General features: G+C 32.0%; 1 protein-coding gene across 2 annotated transcripts; it reads right to left on the bottom strand.

Annotated features, from left to right (window-relative positions):
• Positions 1-4,836: 4,836 nt before the first annotated feature.
• On the bottom strand, positions 4,837-18,221 carry LOC127738957 (E3 ubiquitin-protein ligase rnf168-like). 2 transcript variants are annotated; one of them, XM_052250456.1, is made up of 5 exons: positions 18,129-18,221; positions 13,897-14,244; positions 12,957-13,027; positions 9,953-10,114; positions 4,837-9,135 (listed from the first exon to the last, which is right to left on the bottom strand). In XM_052250456.1, exons 2-5 carry the CDS (start codon positions 14,198-14,200, stop codon positions 7,348-7,350), a joined length of 2,325 nt encoding a protein of 774 aa, XP_052106416.1. In that variant the 5' UTR covers positions 14,201-14,244; positions 18,129-18,221; the 3' UTR covers positions 4,837-7,347. The 2 variants fall into 2 exon arrangements, with proteins under 2 accessions (XP_052106416.1, XP_052106415.1); XM_052250455.1 differs by having other exon boundaries at positions 17,992-18,209.
• Positions 18,222-24,734: the final 6,513 nt, after the last annotated feature.

Here is a 24,734-nt window from a genome sequence, read left to right as displayed (position 1 = left end):
GAATTTTGACAGACTCGCCAGTCTATATCTTGAACATAGTGTACATCAATATCCTTGGGTTGCTGTCATATGCCCCACATCTCCCTTTTGTCATATTTATTGTATAAAGAATATGTCTATCTGATGAATGACCTATGTCATACCTGATAAAGAAATAATGCAGGCAAGGCATTTTTGTCAAAACATAATTTTATTTTTGTGGTCAAGCATATAAAATTGAGCAAAAAGTAAAGACATTGAAGCAGATTAATAGAAAAAAGAAATAATTCCACTGTAGAAATCATATTCTATTGTGTTCAAATAATAATTTTGCCAGATGTAGGAATTCTATTTTTGTCATATTGTTAGTACCTGTATTTCAGCAAAACTCAAATTGATAAATCCTCACGTCTTTTTTTTTTCTTGTCCCCCCTTTTTTCACAAGTATGTCTTTCACATTACAAGTACTATCAAGGTATATTAGCAGGGTTAGAAATGTTATACTTTCTCCATGTCCACCTGGCCAAGTATATATGATCTTTCTGAAATAAACCTTAAAATTATTATCCTCTGCTTAAAAAACTAAGGGTGCATTCAGTTTTCTAGCCTTTCCCATTTAAAACCTTTTCTGTATCAGGTTTCAGTTTTTGGTTAAGGTAGTTTACCATGAGGTTGTTGAACTTGAAACTTAATTCACATATTCGTTGTGATGTTAAGAATTAAAAATATACTTGCAAATTAGGTGACCCCAATTTTGTGGTTCACTGAACATGGAAATGTGATAATTCAAGGCAAGTTCTCTATGGTAAAACTAACTGATCGGGCAAGTTAATTTTGACCTAACTTATCTGCACTTGTGATTGTTCATGGGCCAGCAGAATAGTGCTTATTTCCATCAAAATTTTTATTTATGTTCTTGCTGTAAGAAATGAATACAGAGATTGAATATTACTCAGTTCCTGCATGGTAAATGTCATTTTTATTGATGCATATTAAAGAGCTGTGATGATCAAAACATTCCTCTGTGTACATTTTCTCTTGTAAAGTTATTTTCTTGATAACTTTATAAATTGGTCCTTATTGTTATATGTATTTGTACTTTATTATTTATTGATGAAAAGTTCAATAAACATTCTTATTAAAATGTTAGAAAACTTGAATTTTCTTGTTTTTATTTATACAGTCTAACCTGTACGGGAAGGTCAACAATGGGACCAGAGAAAATTGACCTCATACGAAAGGTGACCCTTTGAATTGATATTCAAATGCATAGGCATTTCTACATTGGGACAGTTTCTGTGTGAAGTTCTGTTTTAAAAATACAATAAGCAGTAGGTCAACTATATTTGGTGTATGGGATGATAGTAATGTGTAGATATATGTCTTGCTGGTATCTTTTTTCCTTGACCTCATTTCATGGTTTATTGGTCAATGTGAAGTTTTTAAAGAATGGTCTCTTTCTTAGATACTATAAGCAATAGGTCAACTATTTTTGGTGTATAGAATGATTTAAAGGTGTACATGTCTGTCTGGCAAGATTGATCTGACCTTGACCTCATTTTGATGGTTCATCGGGCAATGTTCAATTTTCATAATAAGGTCTTGTTTCTCAAATTCTATAAGCAATAGGCATACATATTTGAAGTACAGTATGATTGTAAGGTGCATATGTATGTCTGACTGGAATGTTTCATTTGACCTTTTCCTCATTTTCATAGACCATTGATAATGTCTGAAACTTGCAGTAAAACCTTCATATTAGACTTTCAACATAAATTCAATCATAAGTAAAGCAGGCCAGACATTTCAGTCTATGCACTCATGTTTAATATCTTGATCAATGTGATGAAGCATTTTTGCAGCGATGCAGGGTAAAGCAAATATCAATCAATCAATCTGTTGATTGACCTATCAAACATTTTATCAACTTAATTTTCTCATCACACATTTCTCTAATACTACTGAACAGAATGATCTCAATTTAGTAAGCAGCATTAATAGAGTGATGAGTTATAACATGTTTGCTCTATTCAGATCTGTCAGACACTTGCTTCCTGTTTTCCATTTTAGCAGGAAAACACATCATGACATGCATTCTTGTCCTGACATACATTTCATGTATCATTGATTTTGAATATGTTTAACAATATTTAAAGTGATTAAGTCTTTGGATATTGTGTGACAGTCATATAACCTGGTAAGAATGTTTACTAGAGTCTGTAAGCTTCCTACCCACAATACAGGTCATTGTGACCTACATTTTATGCATAAATGGCTTAAGCTCTGTGTCAAAGATGAATTTCTCTGATACTATGCAAACAGTTGTAGCTCTTGAGGCAATACATTTTGGAGTCGTAATTGCTACTTGAAATAGGTCACTTAGTCCTATGTTTCATGATGCATGAACCTATGAGTGCAAACATCACAAAGAGGAAGCTAAAATTTGGGGCATTATTGGCCAAAAAATTAATTGTATTCAAATTTACAGAATTAATTTTAAATCTATTCACTTCATTAAAACATTGCTATTTTCATTTCAAAACTTTGCTCTTCATGAGTAAAATACATCCATGAAAAGACAGTAAATTCAGAAAAATGGTGAATTTTCCAATAATTGTGACACTTAGCGGGTATACTCTTCTTATTATCACAAATGTTCCTGAAATTTGAAATCAAGAATGGTATCAACAATATTGTTTTTAATTTTTTGTCAATTTCCACGGCCAAATAATTTGGCCGTGGAAATTGACAAAAAATTGAAATAAGCCCTTAAATGTACCGTAATTTGCATGAAATGTTTGTCACTGGACATTATTAAGCCCCTAACACTCCAGCAATCCATCCACAACTTGGTGAATTATCACAAAGTTCAGAGTTCAGTTCATTGATATTAAGTTTAGGACCGTATTGTCACTTGATAAGGCGATCTATTAAGGAAAGTCTGGCAGCTTCCCACACAAGAAAAATTAAACAGTCCTGCAATACAATATCGGAGACATCCACTCACAAATATAAGTTCAAGAAGAAATGATACAAAGAAAGGTATATACATAATCATATGATAAACATGTTACTGTCCTGAATATGCATAGATGTAAAATAATTTGATTCTCATTTAAAGGCAACAAAATTCATTCTCAGTTCTGTACTTGTAGCCATAACTCATCTTTTTATAGGACTGTCTGTTGCAAATCTCTCGTAACAAGCACTGATTTTTATAGTTTGTTCTTATGTTGTGCTGTTACACCACTTCCCAGGTTAGGGGAGGGTTGAGCGCTCACAAACATGTTTAACCCCGCCACATTCTTTATGTGCCTGTCCCAAGTCAGGAGCCTGTAGTTCAGGGGTTGTCATTGGTTCGTCTGTCATATTTGTTTTACATAAATTGTTTTGTTATAAATTAGGCTGTTAGTTTTCTCAATTGAATTGTATCATATTTTTCATGTCAGGCCTTTTATAGCTGACTATACTGTATAGGTTTTTCTCATTGTTGAAGGCCGTATGGTTGCCTATAATTCTTACATCCACTTTATTTGAACTTTGGTGGATAGTTCTCATTGGCAATCATATCTCATCTCCTAATTTTTATACTGTCTAATGTAGTACATGTTAATCAATGGATTGAAGACTCTACCATCATTGTTGCCAGAAAACCAAGTCCCTTTACCAGTAAAATAAGGAATAAACTTGACACAGAGATATGTCTCGCCTGTCCACATAAAATTCAGAAAAAAATCTGATGGACAGCAACATTGATTATTAATTCAAAGTCGCTGGACCATGATCTTGTGGGCAGGGCCTAGCCTAGAAATGGTCGACAAGCTGAGATGTACTGATAGTAATGCAAGTTAATACAAAATATTATTGATCTGCCACAAGTAGTTCTTATCAAACTGACTTAAGCAGAAAACTTAACATTGAAAATTACTAATTAATACAAAGTCACTGGACAATGACCTAGGGGGCAGGGCCTCAAAATAGTCATCAAACTGATATGTACTGATAGTAATGCAACTTTATATAAAATATCAATGTTCCTATCAAACTAACTTAAGCAGAAAACTTAACATTGAAAGTTGCTGGACCATTACCTAGGGGGCAGGGCCTCGAAATAGTTGTCAAACTGATATATACTTATAGTAATGCAGCTTTATATTTCATATCAATGATCTATCACAAGTTGTTCCTATCAAACTTACTTGAGCAGAAAACTTAACATTGAAAATTGCTTATAAATTCAGTCACTGGTCCATGACTTAGGGGCAGTGCCTCGAAATAGTCGTCAAACTGATATGAACTGACTTAAGCAGAAAACTTAACAATTGTCGACGCCGCAGCTGGGGGAAAAGCAATCCCTTTGACTCGCTTTCTGCAACTTTCATCGCAGGCGAGACAAAAAATGAAAAAAAAATATTTTCAAAATTTTGCTCTGGATACTATCCGGTCCTTTAATCAAACAAAAGCTTGTCAAAGTTTTGTAAAATTCCACAAAGGTTTGACAAAGTTATTGAGTTTAAAACAACCTTAACCACAAACCTGAACCTAAAATGTTGATGCCGACCCATACAGAATGTAGGACCCCTGGCTTGCTGGGTGCCTTTGTCTACTTAAAATTAGTTTAGATGGCAAATCATTTGTAAGCTGTGTTCAATTCTTTCAACACTTGTCTGAATTTACATTGATTTTGAGCTAGACATTAGGTAAAAAGAAAAATGCATGTTGACCTCTAAACAAGTTCTTTTTATGTGAAGTGTTTTTGGTTCTTGTGTAGATCTACATATCTGTATTATGTTCTTGGGATGTTGTCTTATTGACATAAATATACCTAACAACTCCTTATAATCATAATAAAAAAAATTTAGGCATTTTATGCATTGTTTATTTTTTCAGATCCTTGTTTAAAATAATCAATAGAATCATAATACAAACTATTATACAGAATTTAAACTGTACTAATATTAAAAAATCATTTTACATTGTGTGTTTCTCCTTGTAAAAATAATTAAGCTACTGTATATTCATGACAATAAGATATGACCTCAGTGTCCTACCTAGTCCAAAATCGGGGCACAGCTGCCTTTTGCATTTTTGTTTGTTTTGTAAAGGAAAATTAAATTTTAAATGCAAAAAAAAAGAAAAAAAAAAAATACTTCTGGTGAAGCTTTATACAACCTACAAGTACTATAAATGCATTAAAAATACATTTTTTTTTATCTTAAAAACTTATCAAGTTGTCCCTTTTCAGACAAGAAATGGTGCAGACATGCCTTTCAATTCAAAACTGAGTCCCTCTGAAAATGTTTTTTTTGTGAACTTTCATTTTAAATCCTAGCTATAACATTGGAACTGTTCAGTCAAAATTTGCATTTAGTCCTGAATTCAAAGTACAATATTTTTTTTAAAATTTTATACAAAAGTACAGAACATAATCATCTAAAATTGGAAAGATAAAAAAGAAATTGCCTCCTCCCAATTTAATTCTTAAAATGATATTACTATATTTACTAATCAAAACTTTAACATTAAAAGGCTCTATAAGAATAGATAAAACAATGATGTATCAAGTATGTTCTAAAGAAAAAAAGCTATACAATGTAATTTCAATACTGGTATCTATGATGAGTTTATTCATAAACTTTTCATCATATTTGTGTACCTAAATGTATATTGATTCTTATACATCTGAAGAATGGAATAAACCATAAGTGATTTTATTCTTCTTATAAACAGTTAACAGCTGAACTTTCCAATTCAAACTTTATACACATAAACAAGTATTATTTAACAAGGAAGTGTAATGCCCCTAGAAATTGGGAGTATTTATAGATATACAAAAAATGTTTAACAAAAACTCTCACTTTGTACATGTATCTCTGTTTTATTTGGATCTGCTGATGAAGGCTGCACGCTTAAAATGTGGGTTATTTAATCCAATGAAGGGACCATGTGTAGATATAATCTGATGAAATATTCTGCACTAGTCTAAATAAGATTAACGTTAGATTCTTTAAATGTTAAAAGATAATTTGATATTTCTTCTTTTTAATTCTAAAAGGGCTGCTAAAAAGCTTCCCTTGCAACCCCAAATTATAATTGACCGTGATGTGATTTTTCAATAGAATTTTTTTCCTCTTTTGGAACCATTGTTAATGTACCAAATTTGGTTAAAAAATTCATTTAATTAGTTGTATCCTTTAATCTTGTACTGACAAGGTGCTTAAGACATACATGTACATAAATACATTCAGAACACATAAGGTAATTCAGTTATAAACAAATTACTCTTTCGAATGAATCCTAACTTTTGAAGAAATTAGCACCTTAATTAATAAATCATAAACCCTATATGGTATTACATCTATTGAGTACATGTATACATTAAAACAGGGAGAAAATAAAATCTCTATTAAGTGAATCACTCACATTTACCCAGTATTCACTGTGAAAAATCACTCGTGTTTATATCAGGTTGATTGAGGGTGATAAAAATGAAACATGACCTAATTTACATAATGCATCGGTCATCATAGTCATATTTGTTTTTCGTAAATTATATATAGCTGACAACATGTATGGTTTTTTTCTCATTATTGAAGGCCGTACCGTGGCCTAATTGTTTACTACTACTTCATTTAAACTCTGGTCATGTGGATAGTTGTCTAATTGGCAATCATATCACATTTTCGATTTCTCCTCACTTTTTGATAATACATGTATTTACACAAAAAGAAAAAAGAATACATAATATATAAGCTCAGTCAGCTGTGTTTTGTAGACATTTCTGTTATAATAAATTGAATTATCTTTTGTGTCTTTATATAGAACATGCAGAAGAAAAGCACTTAGGTACCATATTTTTTAAATAGTTTTCCCTTGATTTATGAACATTATACATTAAAAAAAATATATATCATATCTGAAGTACACTTTGCTACTGAACCAAAACTTGTATTTTGTTTCATTTTCTGAACACTTGAACACTTAACATGACTATGAGTAATCCATTTGCTAATGCTAGGCTTATTAAAATGTTTGAGAATTTGAATCTAAATTTGAATTCATTCAGGAAGTTTAATACAGATTCTATATTCTACCATATTACATGTACAAACAAAGTTTACTTAAATGAACAACAGGATAAAAGTCGTCTGTTTACATTCTTTCAACCTTCTCTATAAAATCAATTTTGAAATGTTCATTTCTACACAAGAAATCGGAAGTAAAATTCCCCACTATATGTATCTTTCACGTTATATTAATATTTTGTAATTGTTCAAGGGCAAATAAACATATTTCACATTCTAGCCTAAAAATCCATTCTGTCAACTATAAAAGTTCTTCTGATAGATGTTTTATCCATTCTGTCAACTATAGAAGTTCTTCTGATAGATGTTTTGACTTTCTCCTAAAATTATATTCATTATCAGATCCCTTTATTCTTATGGCAGTCAATTTATTCTTTTCTTCGTACCTGAACATTTTTTCAAGCTGTAATGCCAGTTGACGATCTGCCTCCTCTTGCGTAAGTTTAACAGACTTTACATTACTGTCACTAAATACACTATCACATACCGTTTGTGCACTATGTGTACTTGTTTTTATCCGAACATTTTTAACTTTTGGTTGCAGAAATGAATGCATAGTTTTGTGTTCTTGTTTCTCTAGATGCCGTGAATGTCCGACAGATTTAAGTTTTTTCATTCCATTTTCTCTTAATTTTGTTGATTCTCTTTGTCTTTTAGACTTTAAATGCCTTCTGCCACTCTCTGATCTTAGAGATCGTGTCGACCTCATTGAAGACAGACTAGAAGGAACCGAATCAATACTTTCGTCCTCCGATTCACCATTGTTCGATTCTTCATCACTACTTAACTCAATGCATATCTTTCTTTTTTTGGGACTTAGTTGTGGATACACATAATCACTTATATGATATGCTGCATGCTTACGTTTTGGATATTTTTTTAGTTTCAACTTATTATTTTTACCATGACCTGCTATATCTAAGTTCAATATACCCTCTTTAGAATCAACTTCCATATCCTGGCCACAATTATTGTTACTATTCAATGAACTTTTCAGAGCACAATTTGTGTTTGACAACCAATCCGTAATCGACCTCTGAGGACTTAAAACTGAATTATTATTCATATTTTCCTGTTTAGAATTATTCCTCTGTCTAACTTTTAATGGTTTGTCTTTTATAGAAGGTCTTTTCTGAATATTATTTATCTCCATTAATGGCGCCATGACATCATCAAAATCTCTGATGTCATCAATACTGTCAAATATAGGTTCTAGTGGTATCACAACTTTTTTCAGAATTATACCATTGTTTTCTACATTCTTCACAAAATTTGGAATATTCTCTGAAGGAGATGGAGACTTGGATTTTTTATTAAAATATTTAGAAATGTCATTTTTTTTCACCTCCGTATTGCATAATGCAGTCTCTGTTGCTTTAGAATTTTGCTCCACTTGAGACATTCTTTCCTCTTCAAGTTCCGACAAGCGTCTTTTCATTACAGGGCTGCCTGCGTCTATGTCAGACATAGTTTTTGATGTGGTGGGTGAAAAAGAGTCCACCATTGATAAATTTCTTGGGGTAGTTCTTATTACCTGTGTTTCCACTATCTTACCACTTGCAGATCTCTTTGGAGGAGTTACAGGACAAGACTTGATTGGTTTGAAATGATTCAACTCTTGGTTTATACTATCCAAACTTTGACTGCTTTCACTCCGGACAGCAGTAGTCGATATATTATTCATCCGATCTTTGTTTTCTAACTGATCAGTCTGTCCAATTAAATTCTCATTGTGTGTAACAAGTTCCCATTCAACGTCAGGGTCTGTATTGTAACTTGTACAACTAGTAGACGAGCGCATTGATGACCTTGAACTAATCGTCACTGTAGAAGGACGTGAAAGGTTGCCTTTGTCTGATGGAGTATAGCAGGTATATGGATACGGTGAGTCTGTATTCCTAGCAGCAGATCTATCTGCTTCTTTCATTTTCTCTGCATCCCTCATTTTTTGCATAAATGATTCTATGGTTAATGGACTCTGCTTTGAACTTGCAGCTGATGAACCTCTACTGCGTGTTAAACGATTCTTGGATTCCTTTAATAGTAAATTGAATGGACTATCTGTACCAGCCTGTGAAATGATAAAGATAAATAACAATAAAGATATGCAAGTCAAGAAATATAGGAACTAGCATTAGTGTAAAGGTATACCATAATCAAAGCGCTTGTGAGCACTGAAGGGTTAAGATTACATTTATCATGTGCTCTATACATCTTAACCCTGTATACAACATGTTATCAAATTGGATCTATCACTGTTCAATAAGATTTGCAATAAATAAATGTAGTATTTATGTCTGAGTTTACAGTTCTTGAAATGTGTACAAATACATATGCTTAGAGCTATATCTAGTAACCAAGATTATGGGGGTAATTTCTATATATAGTTAGCTGTGTATTTTGTTATTGTGACCTTGACCTTTGAATAATTAACCACAATATCAGTAGAATTTTCCTAAAATATTCCAGGATCTTTATAATCCAACAAATGTCTCAAATAATAGAAACAACAAATTTCTCCTCATATTTCTATACTTTCAGTCTATTTTGATGTATTGAACTAAAAATCTTTAAGGCGCTTCCCCTAAACTATATCTTCCATTTTCATAACTTTCATTTTTATCCAACAAAGAAAATTCAAGTTATCATCTAGAAACCAATTTTTTTTGCCTAAATATTCTTTTTTAAGTAAGTGACCTTGACCTTTATTATTCCAAAAAATCAATAGTTTTTTTTTCCTTTTCCTCTATATACGATATATATAAATTTCACTTGATTCATCAAAAGATATTGAAGTTAATATGGCAACCATTTGTTTTGGACATGTAGACAGATCTATATAGACAAAGCAACAACTTTATTTAACCTCCAAGAAATTTGACAAATACCTCAGTGACTACATGTTCTAACTCTTTAGCTAATTCCAGATCTCTTTCTTCAATCAGCTGCTGGTGAACAGACTTGACTTTCTGTTCTTCCTCTAGCTTCCTAATCAAAGCCTCGCTTGCCTCCTGTTCTCTTTGTCTCTCCAGTTCCCGTTCTTTCTCAAGCTAAAGTATACAAAGTATTTAAAAGGGAGATAGAGAGAAAATTGCTATTAGGTAAACGAAGAAATTAGTGTGAAGTATTTATCAAACAAAAAATGTATATGGGTTCAGATCACACTACTTAAATTGTTCATTTTTATTTCAATCATACTTTTTATCAAAATTAAGATAAATCAGTCACATTAATGAATATGGCATGTCAGTCAATATTCAATGATCAGTATTGATAAGTATAGATTATTACATGGCATTTTTCATATCCGACCCTTATCGGCCCTAGGTCATGATATAGACCAAGAGCCGCTGGCTCTAGGGCTGATATCATGAACGAGGGCCGATAAAGGGTCTGATATGATAAATGACATGTAATTATCTTTTTATCATATACTTCAACAGAAGAAATACAAACAAGAACTATTAATTAAAATTTTGTCTTTCCATGAATTTTAGATAATAATTTACAGACAACCAAATACAAATGTCTTAACTTTAATTGTTTTTATTGATATTACAAGCATTTTATTTATCTTGTCACAACAATTATCATGTTCTTAGTTTGAAATTTGCTCCTCAACCATTTTGTGGAAAGTCTTAAATCACTTGCGGTTTTCCGCACTGTGTTGTCGTTTTCGAACAAATTTCCGGAAATGCACGACGTTGCATGTGATAAACGTTACGGAAATTAACGGAAAGGCATGTGATAACATTCCGGAAGCAGTCAATAAAGGTTCCTTTATCAGCCCGCTGAGGAAATTCTTATTAATCTGATAAATAAACCTAATAATCCTTTCATAGCCTTTTAATATTTTTAAATGTTATTGAACTGTAAAATTTTAGTAATATTTTATACAAGTATATGATAAATGCATATATTGATTTCTTTTTTCACAGTATCAGTTATCACCATTCACTAAATAGTCATATAAATCTGAAATTAGCTGGTTCGGGAAAATTATCCTTAATGTCAAATAAGCAAACTAAGGTAGGGAAAAAACTATTTCATTAATATATGCAGTACAAGATGTCAACAGCTTGATCCTCAATAAACCTTATCTAAACTATGTGTTTGTATATTATGGAAAAAAAATAAAATACATTTAGTAATAGTGTAATCTATTGCAATGAGAAATTATTCAATTTTCAAAATATTTTCCAGATTTAAATGGAAGTAATTCATGTTATCTTGTAATTAGGTCTTTCCACTTTTCTGTGGAAAGACCTATTGGTTTTCTGATAATTATTTTTTTTTTCTTCTTCTTCCGCCACTTTTATTTCTTGCGTATAAATTTTGTTTCGCAAGATGTTGCTTAGATGTTTCGTGTATGATATGAAATTGACCCTGCTTAACCAAATACTTTTCTTTGTAGGAGTTATCTCCCCGAACACTGTTTTCCTTGTGAGTGCATCTCCTCCGTAACCATAAAAGAAAGCGACAAATTTATTTTACCAAATTGCTCGTTATATCCTCAGGATGTTTTGTCCAATTTTGACCGAAGCGATACGTAAACTCCATATGAGAGTTATTTCCCCTTCTGTATTTGACATAAGGGATATATAAATGTATAGCATGAATGGTAAGTGATAGAGACCTAAGGTATATTGATTTGAGTTCCTTGGTTCATTTAAATGAAATTGAGGCCAAGGTCAAAGTCATATTCTAAATTTTGACTTTTCCTTGTTTTTTTATCTCCTCTGTCACTTTTAAAGATATATATAAAAGAACTAGTGCAAAATATTTGCCTAATTGTGATTAAGATATGATACATTTGGTCTGAAACAAACCAATGACATCTTATAGGAGTTATTGTCCCTGAAATGATTCAATTTAAGGTTAATTGATTATTACTCCAACTTGGTACATGATAAAGCCATAGGGTCTTTTGCAAACTGTTGGTTGACATATGACCTTGAAAAAAGTCAACCGGAAGTGACCTTGAGTGAACCGGAAGTAGTATTTTTTGCACTTATTTCATGGAAAAGTACCTAGAAACTATATTTTTTTTGAATGATCATACATTAACCTATCATTTGAGACCGGAAGTGACATTTTATAAACCGGAAGTAGCATATTATCTTCCTTATTACAGGCATAAGTATATACAAACTATATATTTTTGCAATCAGTGTGAATAAAGCTATCATATGAGACCGGAAGTGACATTTTCTAAACCGGAAGTTGGCAATTATCTCCCTTATTTCAGGCAAAAAGTATATAGAAACCACATATTTATTGAATCAGTATGAAGAAACCTATACTTTGACGCTATTAATAACTTTGAGTAAACCAGAAGTAGCTTCCTATCAATTATTTAGAAAATTGATGTGGAAAGACCTTAATTTGTATTTAATTTTCTTTTAAGGAGGGATATTGTACTGAAATTTCCCCCCTTGTTATGCTTTGATTATAAGTTGTATTCATTTTTTTTTTAATTAGCCTATCAAGGTCGTTAATAACTCCCATCATCATAATCATTAAGAAGTTAAAAAATTTGGGAAAAAACATCAGTTTAGGACAGTAACTCCTATAAGGAGTCAATTGACATTTTTTGGTCATGTTTGACTTATCTGCAGTTCTTTTCTTGCTTATCTTTTTTACTGTTTACATATATAATTAGATATTCACTTCATCTTTTTTTTTAAAGTTTTCTAGGTAGAAGTAAGAAAAAAATCTTTTAAAAAAAAATAAGTCCTATAAGGAGTTGATTCACAATTTCAATTATTTACAGTTTTTTCTCTCTATGTTCTCTAGTTTCCTAAATAGTAATGGAATTTGAGTGTCTATAATAAATCTTTAATTTTGCACTAGTAAGAGTGGAGTATAATTAATTCCTTATGACACACATACCCTTTTCAACTGTTCTTCATATTCTTGTCTTATCTCTCCAGGCCTTGCCAAGTTAATAATAGGATGAAAAACTGAAAAAGAAGAAGAATCTAAGTTAACATAATTTTCTATGCTAAGCAGAAAAAGTTAACAATATAAACATGTATGCATATCAAATATGTCATTTCTAGAATTTCTGTACAGGTATTGATCGTGAGGATCTCAAAATAAGAAGTTTCGACTTTCAGTCTTATGCAGATACAAAAGTATCCAATTTCATAGTTTTATAATATATGTAGTAATCTATGTTATTTAAGACAATTTAAACCATCACGATTTGGTTAACCGTTATGGAATATCTGTTTCGTGATGGACGACAGATATGTTCCAATTATTGTAATCCAAAATCCTGTCCTTTTTTCCTTGAATGTGACTTATCACTGGGTTTTTACTTGCAGGAGCAACAAGATGGGTGCCACATGTAGAGCAGGATCTGCTTGTCCTTCCTGAGCACCTGAGCTCCTGGTTTTTGTTGCTCAGTCTTCAGTTTTCATTGTTGTGTTTTGTATACTGTTGTTTGTCTTTTAGTTGTTTTTTGTTTTTTTTTACCAGTGAAATATCAGTTTGTTTTTTGACTTATGAGTTTGAATATCCCTTTGGTATCTTTCGTCTCTCTTTTAATGTTGTTTTGCACAGTAAAAAAAATAAATCATGTATTGTGGAAATAGCAAGAAAACTTTAACTTATTGACATAATCATAAATCAAATGTATAAATAGCAAAGTTTTCAAAATCAAAAGACTATACCTACATATCCAGATTTCAGATTTTTCACAGAAAAATGTTCTTCTATTTACCAGATCAAAAAAGTGTTTTAGAAATATTTTATCATTTTTAACCCAGTATAAATGTTCAACAAGAGCAGACAAACTTTTCAGTAATATATATAAACAATAACAAACCATCAATAGACATGTCATCTTCTTGATCTTCCCCCTCAAGTCTCCTTTCTACTCTGTCGGGAAACATACTCTGAATCTTTGCCCATAAAGCCTTATTGACAAGACACTTTTCCCTAGCTGCCTTCCTTGCCCACGTAGATATCCTCTTTCTACACAAAGGACAGGTCAAACTTGTTGCCTCTACATTTTGTTTGAAGCAAGGCATACATAGAGTGTGTGTGCATGGCATCGTAACTGGTTCTACAAATATGCACATGCATATACTGCACATGCAGTCTTCTATTGTTATTTTGTCCACGTCCATCTTTAATATCTTTTTTATTCTACATACTACTTTTGGTGATCAATCTGAAAAGTAAAAAAAAACTTTGAATAACAGGAAAATGAGGCCATCTTAAAGGAGAAGGAAAACCAAAAAAAAAATCAGCTCATTTGAAAGAATTATCGTTAACAATAATGTTTATTGTTTAAAGTTATTATAATTTTATACTCAGAAATGTCAAATATGCTAGTTTAATATTAAAATTTTAATTTCCTGCCAATTACTAAAATACTGCAGTCTTCTACAATATAGTACAGCCCGAAGAATGCCCTCAGATTTGAGGGAATCTCAAATTTCACAACTGATTAGTTTCACAGTTTGAAGTCCTTGTAATTTATATATCTTTTTTTCATCATGGTCAAATTCAGAAGTCATGAACCAATATCGACGATTTGCTGCATCAACAACAAGAAGTTGCATTGATAATTACGTGGTAATAGACTATGCATCATGCATCTTTTGATTCTGAATGAAAACCGGATGTTTTAATTTGATTGTAAACTATATATGAAATGAATTCAGAACAAGTGAAACTGTGAGCTACTGCTCACTGATGATACCTCCACGCAAATATTTCGGTAAACAGGAAGTTGTTGAGTGATGAATCTGAAAACACATCATACGGTATAGCTGACTCATATAAACCCTGAAACCAAATTTAAGAAATCCTTGTAATGTACTTCTTGAGATAAATGTAACGAAAATTTTCAACTACTTGGATGTCATGTGTAAAATGATGTAAGCGTTCGATAAACAGGAAGTTGGTGAGTGATGAATCTGAAAACGCTTCACACGGTATAGCTGACTCATATAAACCATGAAACCAAATTTCAGAAATCCTTGTAATGTAGTTCCAGAGAAAAATGCGACGAAAAATATTCATGGGATGGACAAACAGACAAAGGTAAAACAGTATACCCCCACATTTATAAAGCGGGGGTATAATTACGATAAAAAATTTCTTCAGATTATAAAGTTGCAGTTAATATTCATGTATTTACTTTTAAACCTGTAAAGTGATTCAATATTATTGATAAATGTTGTACTCTTGTTATTTGGCATGAAATTATGTTCTGTTTTACGGTTATTTTGTACCTGTTTAAAAAGGGGGATGTTGATTGAGTAAGTCAAAATAAAAGCATGTGTTCGACTTTTTAAACTTTTATCTTCGTAACTGGATTTAAACCTATGTTTTAATCTTAATTTTCATTAGCATTTGCTAAACGTAATTAAATAATGCAATTAATCGTCTATCTTGATCAAGTGTTCTGTCAGGTGTGTCGATCTACTTGTACAAATGATTAGCGATCTTTAATTGGATATCCCTCAGAGCTTCTGAAGTTCTGTAATTAGGAGGACCCTTTGGATTATAATACAATAAGGGTTATGCAATTACATGCAATTGACTATAATTGCTAACAAAAATGGCGGCTGCTAGCGAAACGAAAACAAATTTTGACAATAATGGGGATCATTTGACGATAGCGGGAGATAATTTAATGATGAAGGGGATCATTTGACGATGGCAGTCTTCTTCTTCTTCTTCTTCCGAATACGGGAGTAGACTCCTAGGTAGGAGTGTAAAACTTCCCGGAACTTGTGTGCTATGTACATATGGACTTAATTTAAAAATAATATGACAAAGAAAAATCATTAACAATAACATATATACATTATGTACAGTGGCTTTGTAGTTTAATAAGTTGTTGTGGCTCCTTCAAATGTTAGAGTGGATATGCCACTTTTGAAGGATTCCAGGGTGTCAGACATACCTATTGCTTCAGGTAGTGAGTTCCAGTCCGAAATAGTGCGAGGATAAAAAGAAAATTTATAGAAATCTTTATTTGTTGATATTTGCCTAAATTTATGTTTTCCCCTAGTACGTCTATCAGATATTGTTAAATTGTCCTTAGGAACTTCCACTAACCCCCAATTTATTTTATATAGCATAGTTAATCTAGCTTTTTTCCTTCTTATTTCTAAATTTTCCCATTCCAATGATTTAATTAAATTTGAAACTGCTCCAGGTGATCTGTCTTTATAATCATTGAAGACAAACCTGGCTGCCTTACGCTGTACCTGCTCAACCTGAGTGATGTGTTGCTTTTTGTACGGATCCCATACAGGGGAAGAGTATTCGACGACTGGACGGACAAGTGATGTGTACGTAAGGTTTTTAACCTTACGTGTGCAGTTTTTTAAGTTCCTACGAAGAAAACCTAAGGTTTTATTTGCCTTACAGGTAATATTGTTTATATGTGTTCCCCAATCAAGATCATGGCTTATAGTTACGCCTAAATATTTACTATCTTTTACTGCTTCTAAAACATGATTGTGTAATATATAATCAAAAGTTGAAGGTTTACTTTTTTTAGAAATATGAATAACATAACACTTCTCAGGATTAAAATTCATTTGCCAGTCCTCTTCCCATTGTACTAAACTAGATAAATCTTTTTGAAGTAATTTGGCATCAGAACTATTATTAACATTTCTGTACAATAAACAGTCATCTGCAAAAAGTCTTGCATTGCAAGTTACATGTTCGGGTAGGTCATTAATAAAGAGTAAAAATAATGTTGGGCCTAAAACTGTTCCCTGAGGGACACCAGAATCAACAGCTAATTTTGAAGATTTAACACCATTTAATAGTACCTGCTGTTGCCTGTCAGCTAAAAAGTCATTTATCCAATTTAAATTTTGATTCCTAATACCATAAAAGTTTAATTTCTGGGCTAATCTTTGATGGGGGACTTTATCGAAAGCTTTGGAAAAATCTAAAAGTATAACATCTATTTGGTTACCATATCCCAATGATTTTGCAAGATCTTGTAAACTGATGATAAGTTGGGTCTCACAAGACCTTTTACTTCTAAACCCATGTTGACTATCATTTAATATGTTATTAATTGTAAGATGTTTCCTTATGTTGCTTGTTATAATGTGTTCTAGAATTTTGCAACATATTGCAGTTAGTGAAACTGGTCTATAATTAATAGCGTTATGCTTGTCACCTTTTTTAAATATCGGTACAACATTAGCCTGCTTCCAATCAGTTGGGATTTTACCAGTATCAATAGATTTTTGGAAAAAGAATGTCAAAAATGGAGACAATTCTTCTGCAAAGTTATGTAAAAAATATGCTGGCAGATTATCAGGGCCAGTGGCTTTGTGTGGATTTAAGTTTTTAAGTAACTTTAATAAGCCATTATTACTAATAAATATGTCTGGCATAGTGGGGTGGGGACTTGTACCTTTATTTGGCATAGAGGATGTATCTTCGGTAGTAAAAGCCTTTTTAAATTGTTCATTTAGGATGTTAGCTTGTGTATTCGGCTCACTATATAATAAGCCATCCTTTCCTCTTAATGGTGAAACACCAGATGTTTCTGTTTTTTTACTTTTTATAAATTGCCAGAAAGATTTAGGTTTTACTTCTAACAGTGCGCCATCATAAAACAGGTCATGGAGATCCCCGAAACATTCAAATTTTGGGGGTAATTAAAGGCCAACACTATCACTGACGCGTCATATGACATTGTGACATAAAGCTTTTGCTTTGGGACATTTTCCAGGAAAAGATACCAATTGGAGGATCATGTGATGATGATGTAAAATTTTGAGTGAAACCAGTGGAAGAAGTTCAAGAACACCAGGTTGTGGTTGCTTCTAAAAACCCACAGTGATTTAGATCGATCCTTAAAAAATCAGGAAGCTATATGCACTCTCATTTTCGTTGTTTAAAAACTAAATCTTTAAGAAATACAACGTACTTTTTTACAGTTACAAATAACATTCTGACATGGCTTCTGTGGATTTTACATTTCTAACTGCAATGGTCTTAATGTGTGATCAATAGATTTATATAATAATATTTATGAATAAAATTTGCACAGTAACTGACACGTACTACGTGTTATTTGAGATCTGTTGCTTTAAAAAATGTGGAAAACTAGATCAACATTATTTCAAAACATCAACATCCGCCATTTTACCGCCAAACAGGAAATACCCTTCAAACTTTAAAGTAATGAAGAAAGGATAGATTTTTTTGTAGCCATTGTGACACGAACAGAAAAGAGAGATTTTTCAAACTCCGATGAAGGATTTATGTTACTTTTGGGACATAATATATTGATATTGTTGTAAGTAAAATAGTCCCAGGTTACTTTAATGTACGTCATTGCAAAATGTAGTTCTGTAACAGTAAAATCGGCCCAGTAATAAAACGTTCCCCATAAAAAAGCTTTAGTCAAAGTTTCATTAAATTCTATGAAGGTTTGACAAAGTAATTGATGTGTAAAATACTTTAACCCAAGACTGCATCTACTTTTCAACTGCAAAAAAAATGTTCATTTATCGGTAAAATACCGTAAAATGAAAATAGATATTTTCAAAATTTCACTCTGGATACTGTCTTTTGGTAATAAACAAGCTTCTGTCCAAATTTCCTAAAATTCCATGAAGGTTTGACAAAGTTGTTGATGACGGAAAAACTTTAACCTCAGACTAAATCTGAATATTAACTGTAAAAAAAACCTAAGTCCAATTATTAGTAAAATACGAGAAAATGAAAACTTATATATTATCAAAATTTTGCTCTGATCATGACTGTCTTTTGGTCTTAAACAAACTTCTGTCCAAATTTCTTAAAATTTCATGAAGGTTTGACAAAGTTATTGATGTCTAAAAAGAACATTAACCGGCACAGACTGGACCTAAATGTTGACGCCGACGACGGAATCTAGGATCGCTATGTCTCGCCTTTCTCGACATAAATCAACGGTTACGCTTAAATACACGTTACAATAGCACTGGGTAGATACCACTCTTGCCGCGGACTATTAGTCCCGGCGAGGGTATCACCAGCTCAGTATATTCTGTGTTTCAGTATAGTCATGATTTATAACATACCTTTACTAAATTGCCCATTTATACAGTTCATAAAATATTAAGGAACTAAGGTTCCAATTCCCTTAGGTAATGTTGACCTTACTTTGGATTTGGCTATTATTTTAGGTCCCTCTTGATAGCGCTTCACGTGTTTCGGGGCTAATGCGTCCTTGGTTTCAAAAATTCGGCTTTGAGCGTTCCTCATGAAAGTAAATCCAGAAAAGTGCGCCAAACCGGCATAAAATTTATGAAGTATAATTTTCATTTTTGCAGATAAATAAATGAATAACTTTGCAGTTTTTTTCGATGAAGGCCTCAAAAGAACAAATTGTCAATTTAAGCGTGACCGCATGTCTATTTATTCTTCTTTCAAAAAGCATAGAAAATACAAGTTTTATTACCAATAAGTCTTAAACGTTCCCATTCCCGAAATTCCTGTGCAGAATAATTCGTATGAGAAACTAAGAAGAAATTACGAGAGGATTTTGGTAGTTCTATATATTTGGTAGTTGTATATATAATTATTCTGTCTCAGTTTTAACCCCCCCCCCCCACCCCCACCCCCGGGCCTTGAATTTTTTATTCGTTTTTTGATGATATAGTTGTGTTCATTCTATACTTTTGGATAGTCGTCGTGTTAATAGAAGTTGGAGTACATGATCTGCTTTTTTCATGATATGATTTTAATCAGATTTTGTTTCTTATTTTTTTTTTATTTTAGTTTGGTAGTTCGGCTATACTTTTAATAATCTTATTAGAAATGGGTATTGATATCCCATATCCTTTGTTTTTCTATTGCATTACATCCTAAATTATATGCATGGTAATGTGATTCATGTTCAGTAAGTAATGAATAAAGGCAACAGCAGTATACCGCTGTTCGAAATTCATAAATCGATTGAGAAAAAAACAAATCCGGGTTACAAACTAAAACTGAGGGAAACACATCAAATATAAGAGGAGAACTACGACACAACAGAAACACAACATCAAAATGTAACACACAGAGAAACGAACTATAATATAACAATGGCCATTTTCCTGACTTGGTACAGGACATTTTAAGAAAAAAAATGGTGGGTTGAACCTGGTTTTGTGGCTAGCCAAACCTCCCGCTTTTATGGCAATGTTAAATATAACATTAAAATGACAACATTACATGACAGGACTACAATACAAATAAATGGAAGAACATATAGGACAGAGAAACAGACGAATAATAGCTAACAAAAGGTACCAGGTTTAAAATTTAATACGCAAGACGCGCGTTTCGTCCACACAAGACTAACTAGTGACGCTCAGATAAAAAAAGTACGAAAGCCAAAACAAGTACAAAGTTGAAAAGCATTGAGGACCAAAAGTTCCAAAAAGTTGTTCCAAATACGGCTTAGGTTATATGTCTGGGATAAGAAAATCCTTAGTATTTAGAATAATTCATACTTTTGTAAACAGTAAATTTATAAAAATGACTATATAATAGATATACATGATAACACTGAAGTGGTGACTAACTACAGAATAAAAACGGATACATAAAACAACATAAACCAGCACATAAAAAATCACAGCCGAGTTAGCCAAAGAGATCAACGCTAAAAAAAGGGTGACGTCACATTTGAATTTCTGAAATTTCCCCAAAATAGGATAGAATTAGGATAGAATTCAAGATTTGGTTTATAATACTCATATAACATTTATCAATAACAATGATAATTACAATACTAATTAATATAAAATAATTGTTTATACATCCTCGTTCTTTTTCAATGCATGGTTTTATATTTCAAAATACATATATAGTACCGATCTAAGAATACTCACCGTTATTGAATATCGGCGTTATTAAAAATGATGAAAAACAAAACAAAAAAACAATAGCTTTTACAGTTTATTCTAAATTTGTGCTGTTCTATACAACCCCACCCCATTCTTTCATGATGTATATAAAAAAGACCCGATGATGTGCCCTAGTTAAAAATATTAGTTACAGATAAAAAAAGTTTGCGACAAATTGATGCTCTGCAATAAATTTCAAAGAATAAAAATGAACTCCTTGCCTTAAGACGTTTTTTTTTCAAGTTACTTGATTTAAAATGGAAAGTCTTTGAATCCGTGACGACTATTGATGAAATGACGTCATACAGATTATTGTTATAGAAACTTGTCTTATATACTGCTTAATGTTTATACTACCATAGTTTTTCGCGGTTTATAGCTGTGTAGATGCCTTTTGTAGGTTCAATACAAAACAGAGTATATACTAGTATAGATAGTGTATTATTAAATGAATTGGTTGATTGATTACTGATTTATGTCCAGTGACAATTATTACATGCATATCCAGGACAAAAACATGTTAATGAAATAGTAATATACCGTATATTACTATTTCATTAACATCTATCTAAATATTGGTTTTGACTATATACAAAAGATGGAATAAGGCTAATTGCAAGATGCTTCAATATATTTGTAACACAAAATATTTTTTTTTAATAATGATCAATAATATATAGTCTATATTGATATATACATAATATAAAGTACATTTTGAGAAAGCTTACTATTGAAACTGATTCCGAAGTATAGGTTAACTTTATTTTTTATCAAGTCGGTTAAACAAATATTCCGTAAAAAATTTAAATATTTCACATTTTCAACATACAAAGAAGAGGACAAAGAACTGGTAAATATAATACTTTTTTCAGACTTAAACCCATAATCATGATCTTAAAGAAAAAAGAGACTTCGTATATTGAAAGATCTCTGTAAAAACTGCTCTATGATTCGAACATAAAGTTCGCGTGAACTGGCATCAAGATGCGCGACTTTATTTTTTATTGACAACATATTTTTGAAAGGTCTGGAGGATGTCTTTTTTTTTCAAACCGACAATCGGAAATCCAATTGGAATGAACTGTTCTCTTCTTGTTGACTTCTTTCTTTATATTATGAGACAGACTGCAAACATGCAGGTCAGCGGCCATGGATCTTGGGAAGACACAAAGTTAGTATCATCCTTTAACTCATATAGTTCCGATATAGATGATTCCTCTCAGTAGATAATTCAAAGTTAGGTGAGTGCTCAGTCACTGACTAGTGTATTTTGAACACATCTATCCAATCAAGTCGAAAAGAAAGGATAAAACAGATACAGTTAAAGACTGCCATATTATCATGACTTAAATCTAGAAATCAACAATGAGGGTCGGCTGAGAACATAACTTTACGACAAAAGAGATGCTTTTCCATTTCTATATGTATCAAGATCCCAGTCGAATGTCTGCAACTGGAGTATACATGTATATATGTCCATGTCAATTAATACGCTATTACAGAGCTTGCGTTTCTTATCATGATTTCCATGAAAAGGATTACTGTGTACAAGAAAGGCATCGAACTTAGACTTCCTTGTTGTAAAGTTAAATTGATATAATCCTTTCGCAAATTTTGTGGATGCCATCATGATTAAGTTGCATGACCGTTATCGAATATTTGTATCACAGATGGCTACATGCAGATTTGTTGCATTTATAGGTATATATATATATATATATACATATATATATATGTAAGTATATTCCGGGAACAAGAAAATCTTGATCAAAAATAGCAGTGAGAACAGATATACATATATAGGGAGGTAATCCGCTACAAATGCAAAAAGTCAAATCACAAAAATACTGAACTCCGAGGAAAATTCAAAAAGGAAAGTCCCTAATCAAATGGCAAAATCAAATGCTCAAATGAAAATAAAAGTTCAGAGTTTATTTTACTTAGTTTTACCTTCGGAAATAAATCCATTGTTATTATTTAGATGAATCGTTATTACTCTCTTGAAAAAAACAATGTTGCTATACCTGGTTTTCATATGCCAAACATATTTTAAAATATGTAAAACGTGATAGAACTTAGTATCCAGTCTCCAGGGCTACAGCAGTAAAATGACACAAAACCAGTTACAGTACTAAGTCAGGAATATGACAGTTTGATTTGTTTGAGATTTTGATTTTGCTATTTCATAAAGGACTTCCATTTTTCTAGGAGTTCGGTATTTTTGTTATCACTTTTTTTAAAGAGACTTTTTAAATTTCTACAAAAATACATATGAACATAAACTTGAAAAAAAATAGATGATATAAATAGTCCACTATAATAAATTAATTTTATATTAGATTATATAATAAAAACAAAAAAAACTTAGAGATGAGTTTGTGGGAAAAGTCTTTGAAAATATTCCAAATTTTAATTAATGGCAAGAAAATGAGAACATTAATTTAATATTGCCAGTCTTAAACCCTGTTGATTGCAATTGGCGATTGCCAAATAAACGGATCACAAGGTGTAATAAATGGATCTTAATTATAAATTTAATACCAAACAGAAAACAATAAACTTGCGGCAAAGATGGTATACCTCAAACAAAGGTGCAAAGATTTGTGTACACCATATCCGGATTTCGACAATAAATGTCTCATCAGTGATGTTAGGAATCGAAACAGTATTTGGAAGGCCATGTAATTTACCTCAATTTAGGATAGACTCTTGAATTATGAGTAGTCAAATTAGGATGAACGGATCATATAAACCGGAAGGCAAATATCATACAAGCCCAAACGAAAAAGTATAAACACGTCTAAATTGAAAACAACGTTCAAACCTATGATTGCGTTGGATAAAAACCGCAATTTTTATACGTGTGCATGCAAAACAAATTTCTTGGTAGAGTGATTTAAATACAGCACAAACAACATTTTCCAAAAGACCAAATGAGTGAAAAAGTATATTTTAACAAAACGCATTTGACTAGCAGGTCGAACAACTGATGTTCTTAAACCCTGCTGACTGCCATTGGCGATTGCCAAATAAACGGATCAAAAGATGTAACAAAATAGATCTTATTATTAATTTATTACCAAACAGAAAACAATAAACTTGCGCCAAACATGAGGTGCAAAAAATTGTACACCATATCCGGATTTCGACAATTAATGTCTCATCAGTGATGTTAGGAATCGAAACAGTATTTGGAAGGCCATGTAATTTACCTCAATTTAGGATAGACTCTTAAATTTTGAAAGAGTCAAAATAGGATGAACGGATCATATAAACCCGAAGGCAAATATAATACAAGCCCAAACGAAAAAATATAAACAAGTCTAAATTGAAAACAACGTTCAAACCTATGATTGCGTTGGATATATATATACTTACTGTGAGTAAGACCACAGAAAAGACATACAAGATCTTCTGCAATGTCAACTGCAAAAGCTCAAACGTGATTTACGTTCTTGAGTGTCCTATATGTGGTCTCCAATATGTTGGTGAATCTATGCAGCCATTTCACAAACGCCTTAATGGCCACAGGAGTGACCTCACAAAAAAACCGTATATTCCTGTCAGCCAACACTTCAGGTTACCAGATCACAATTTAAAAGATTTTGATCACATGAAGATCCTTGTGATCGAACAGGATTGTACATGGCAAAATAGGCAAAGAGAGAATCGGGAGAAGTTTTGGATAAAAACACTGGGTGTCCTCCATCCAGATGGAATCAATAGAAAGAAATAATTAAATTTACAGTCTAATGTTTATATTATGATATTCAGGATTTTGGATTAA

Source organism: Mytilus californianus, unplaced genomic scaffold (genome assembly GCF_021869535.1).
Source record: "Mytilus californianus isolate M0D057914Y unplaced genomic scaffold, xbMytCali1.0.p SCAF_4, whole genome shotgun sequence".
Classification (NCBI taxonomy): Eukaryota; Metazoa; Mollusca; class Bivalvia; order Mytilida; family Mytilidae; genus Mytilus; species Mytilus californianus.
Note: the sequence above shows the minus strand (reverse complement) of the source record. Positions and strands in the feature narration are given on the sequence as shown.

Coding starts and splice junctions, on each gene's coding strand:
- LOC127738957 (XM_052250456.1), bottom strand. CDS start 14,200: ATGGACGTGGACAAAATAACAATAGAAGACTGCATGTGCAGTATATGC. Junction 10,115..12,956: donor ATGAAGAACAGTTGAAAAGG/GTATGTGTGTCA, acceptor TGTATACTTTAG/CTTGAGAAAGAACGGGAACT. Junction 9,136..9,952: donor TAGAACATGTAGTCACTGAG/GTATTTGTCAAA, acceptor ATCATTTCACAG/GCTGGTACAGATAGTCCATT.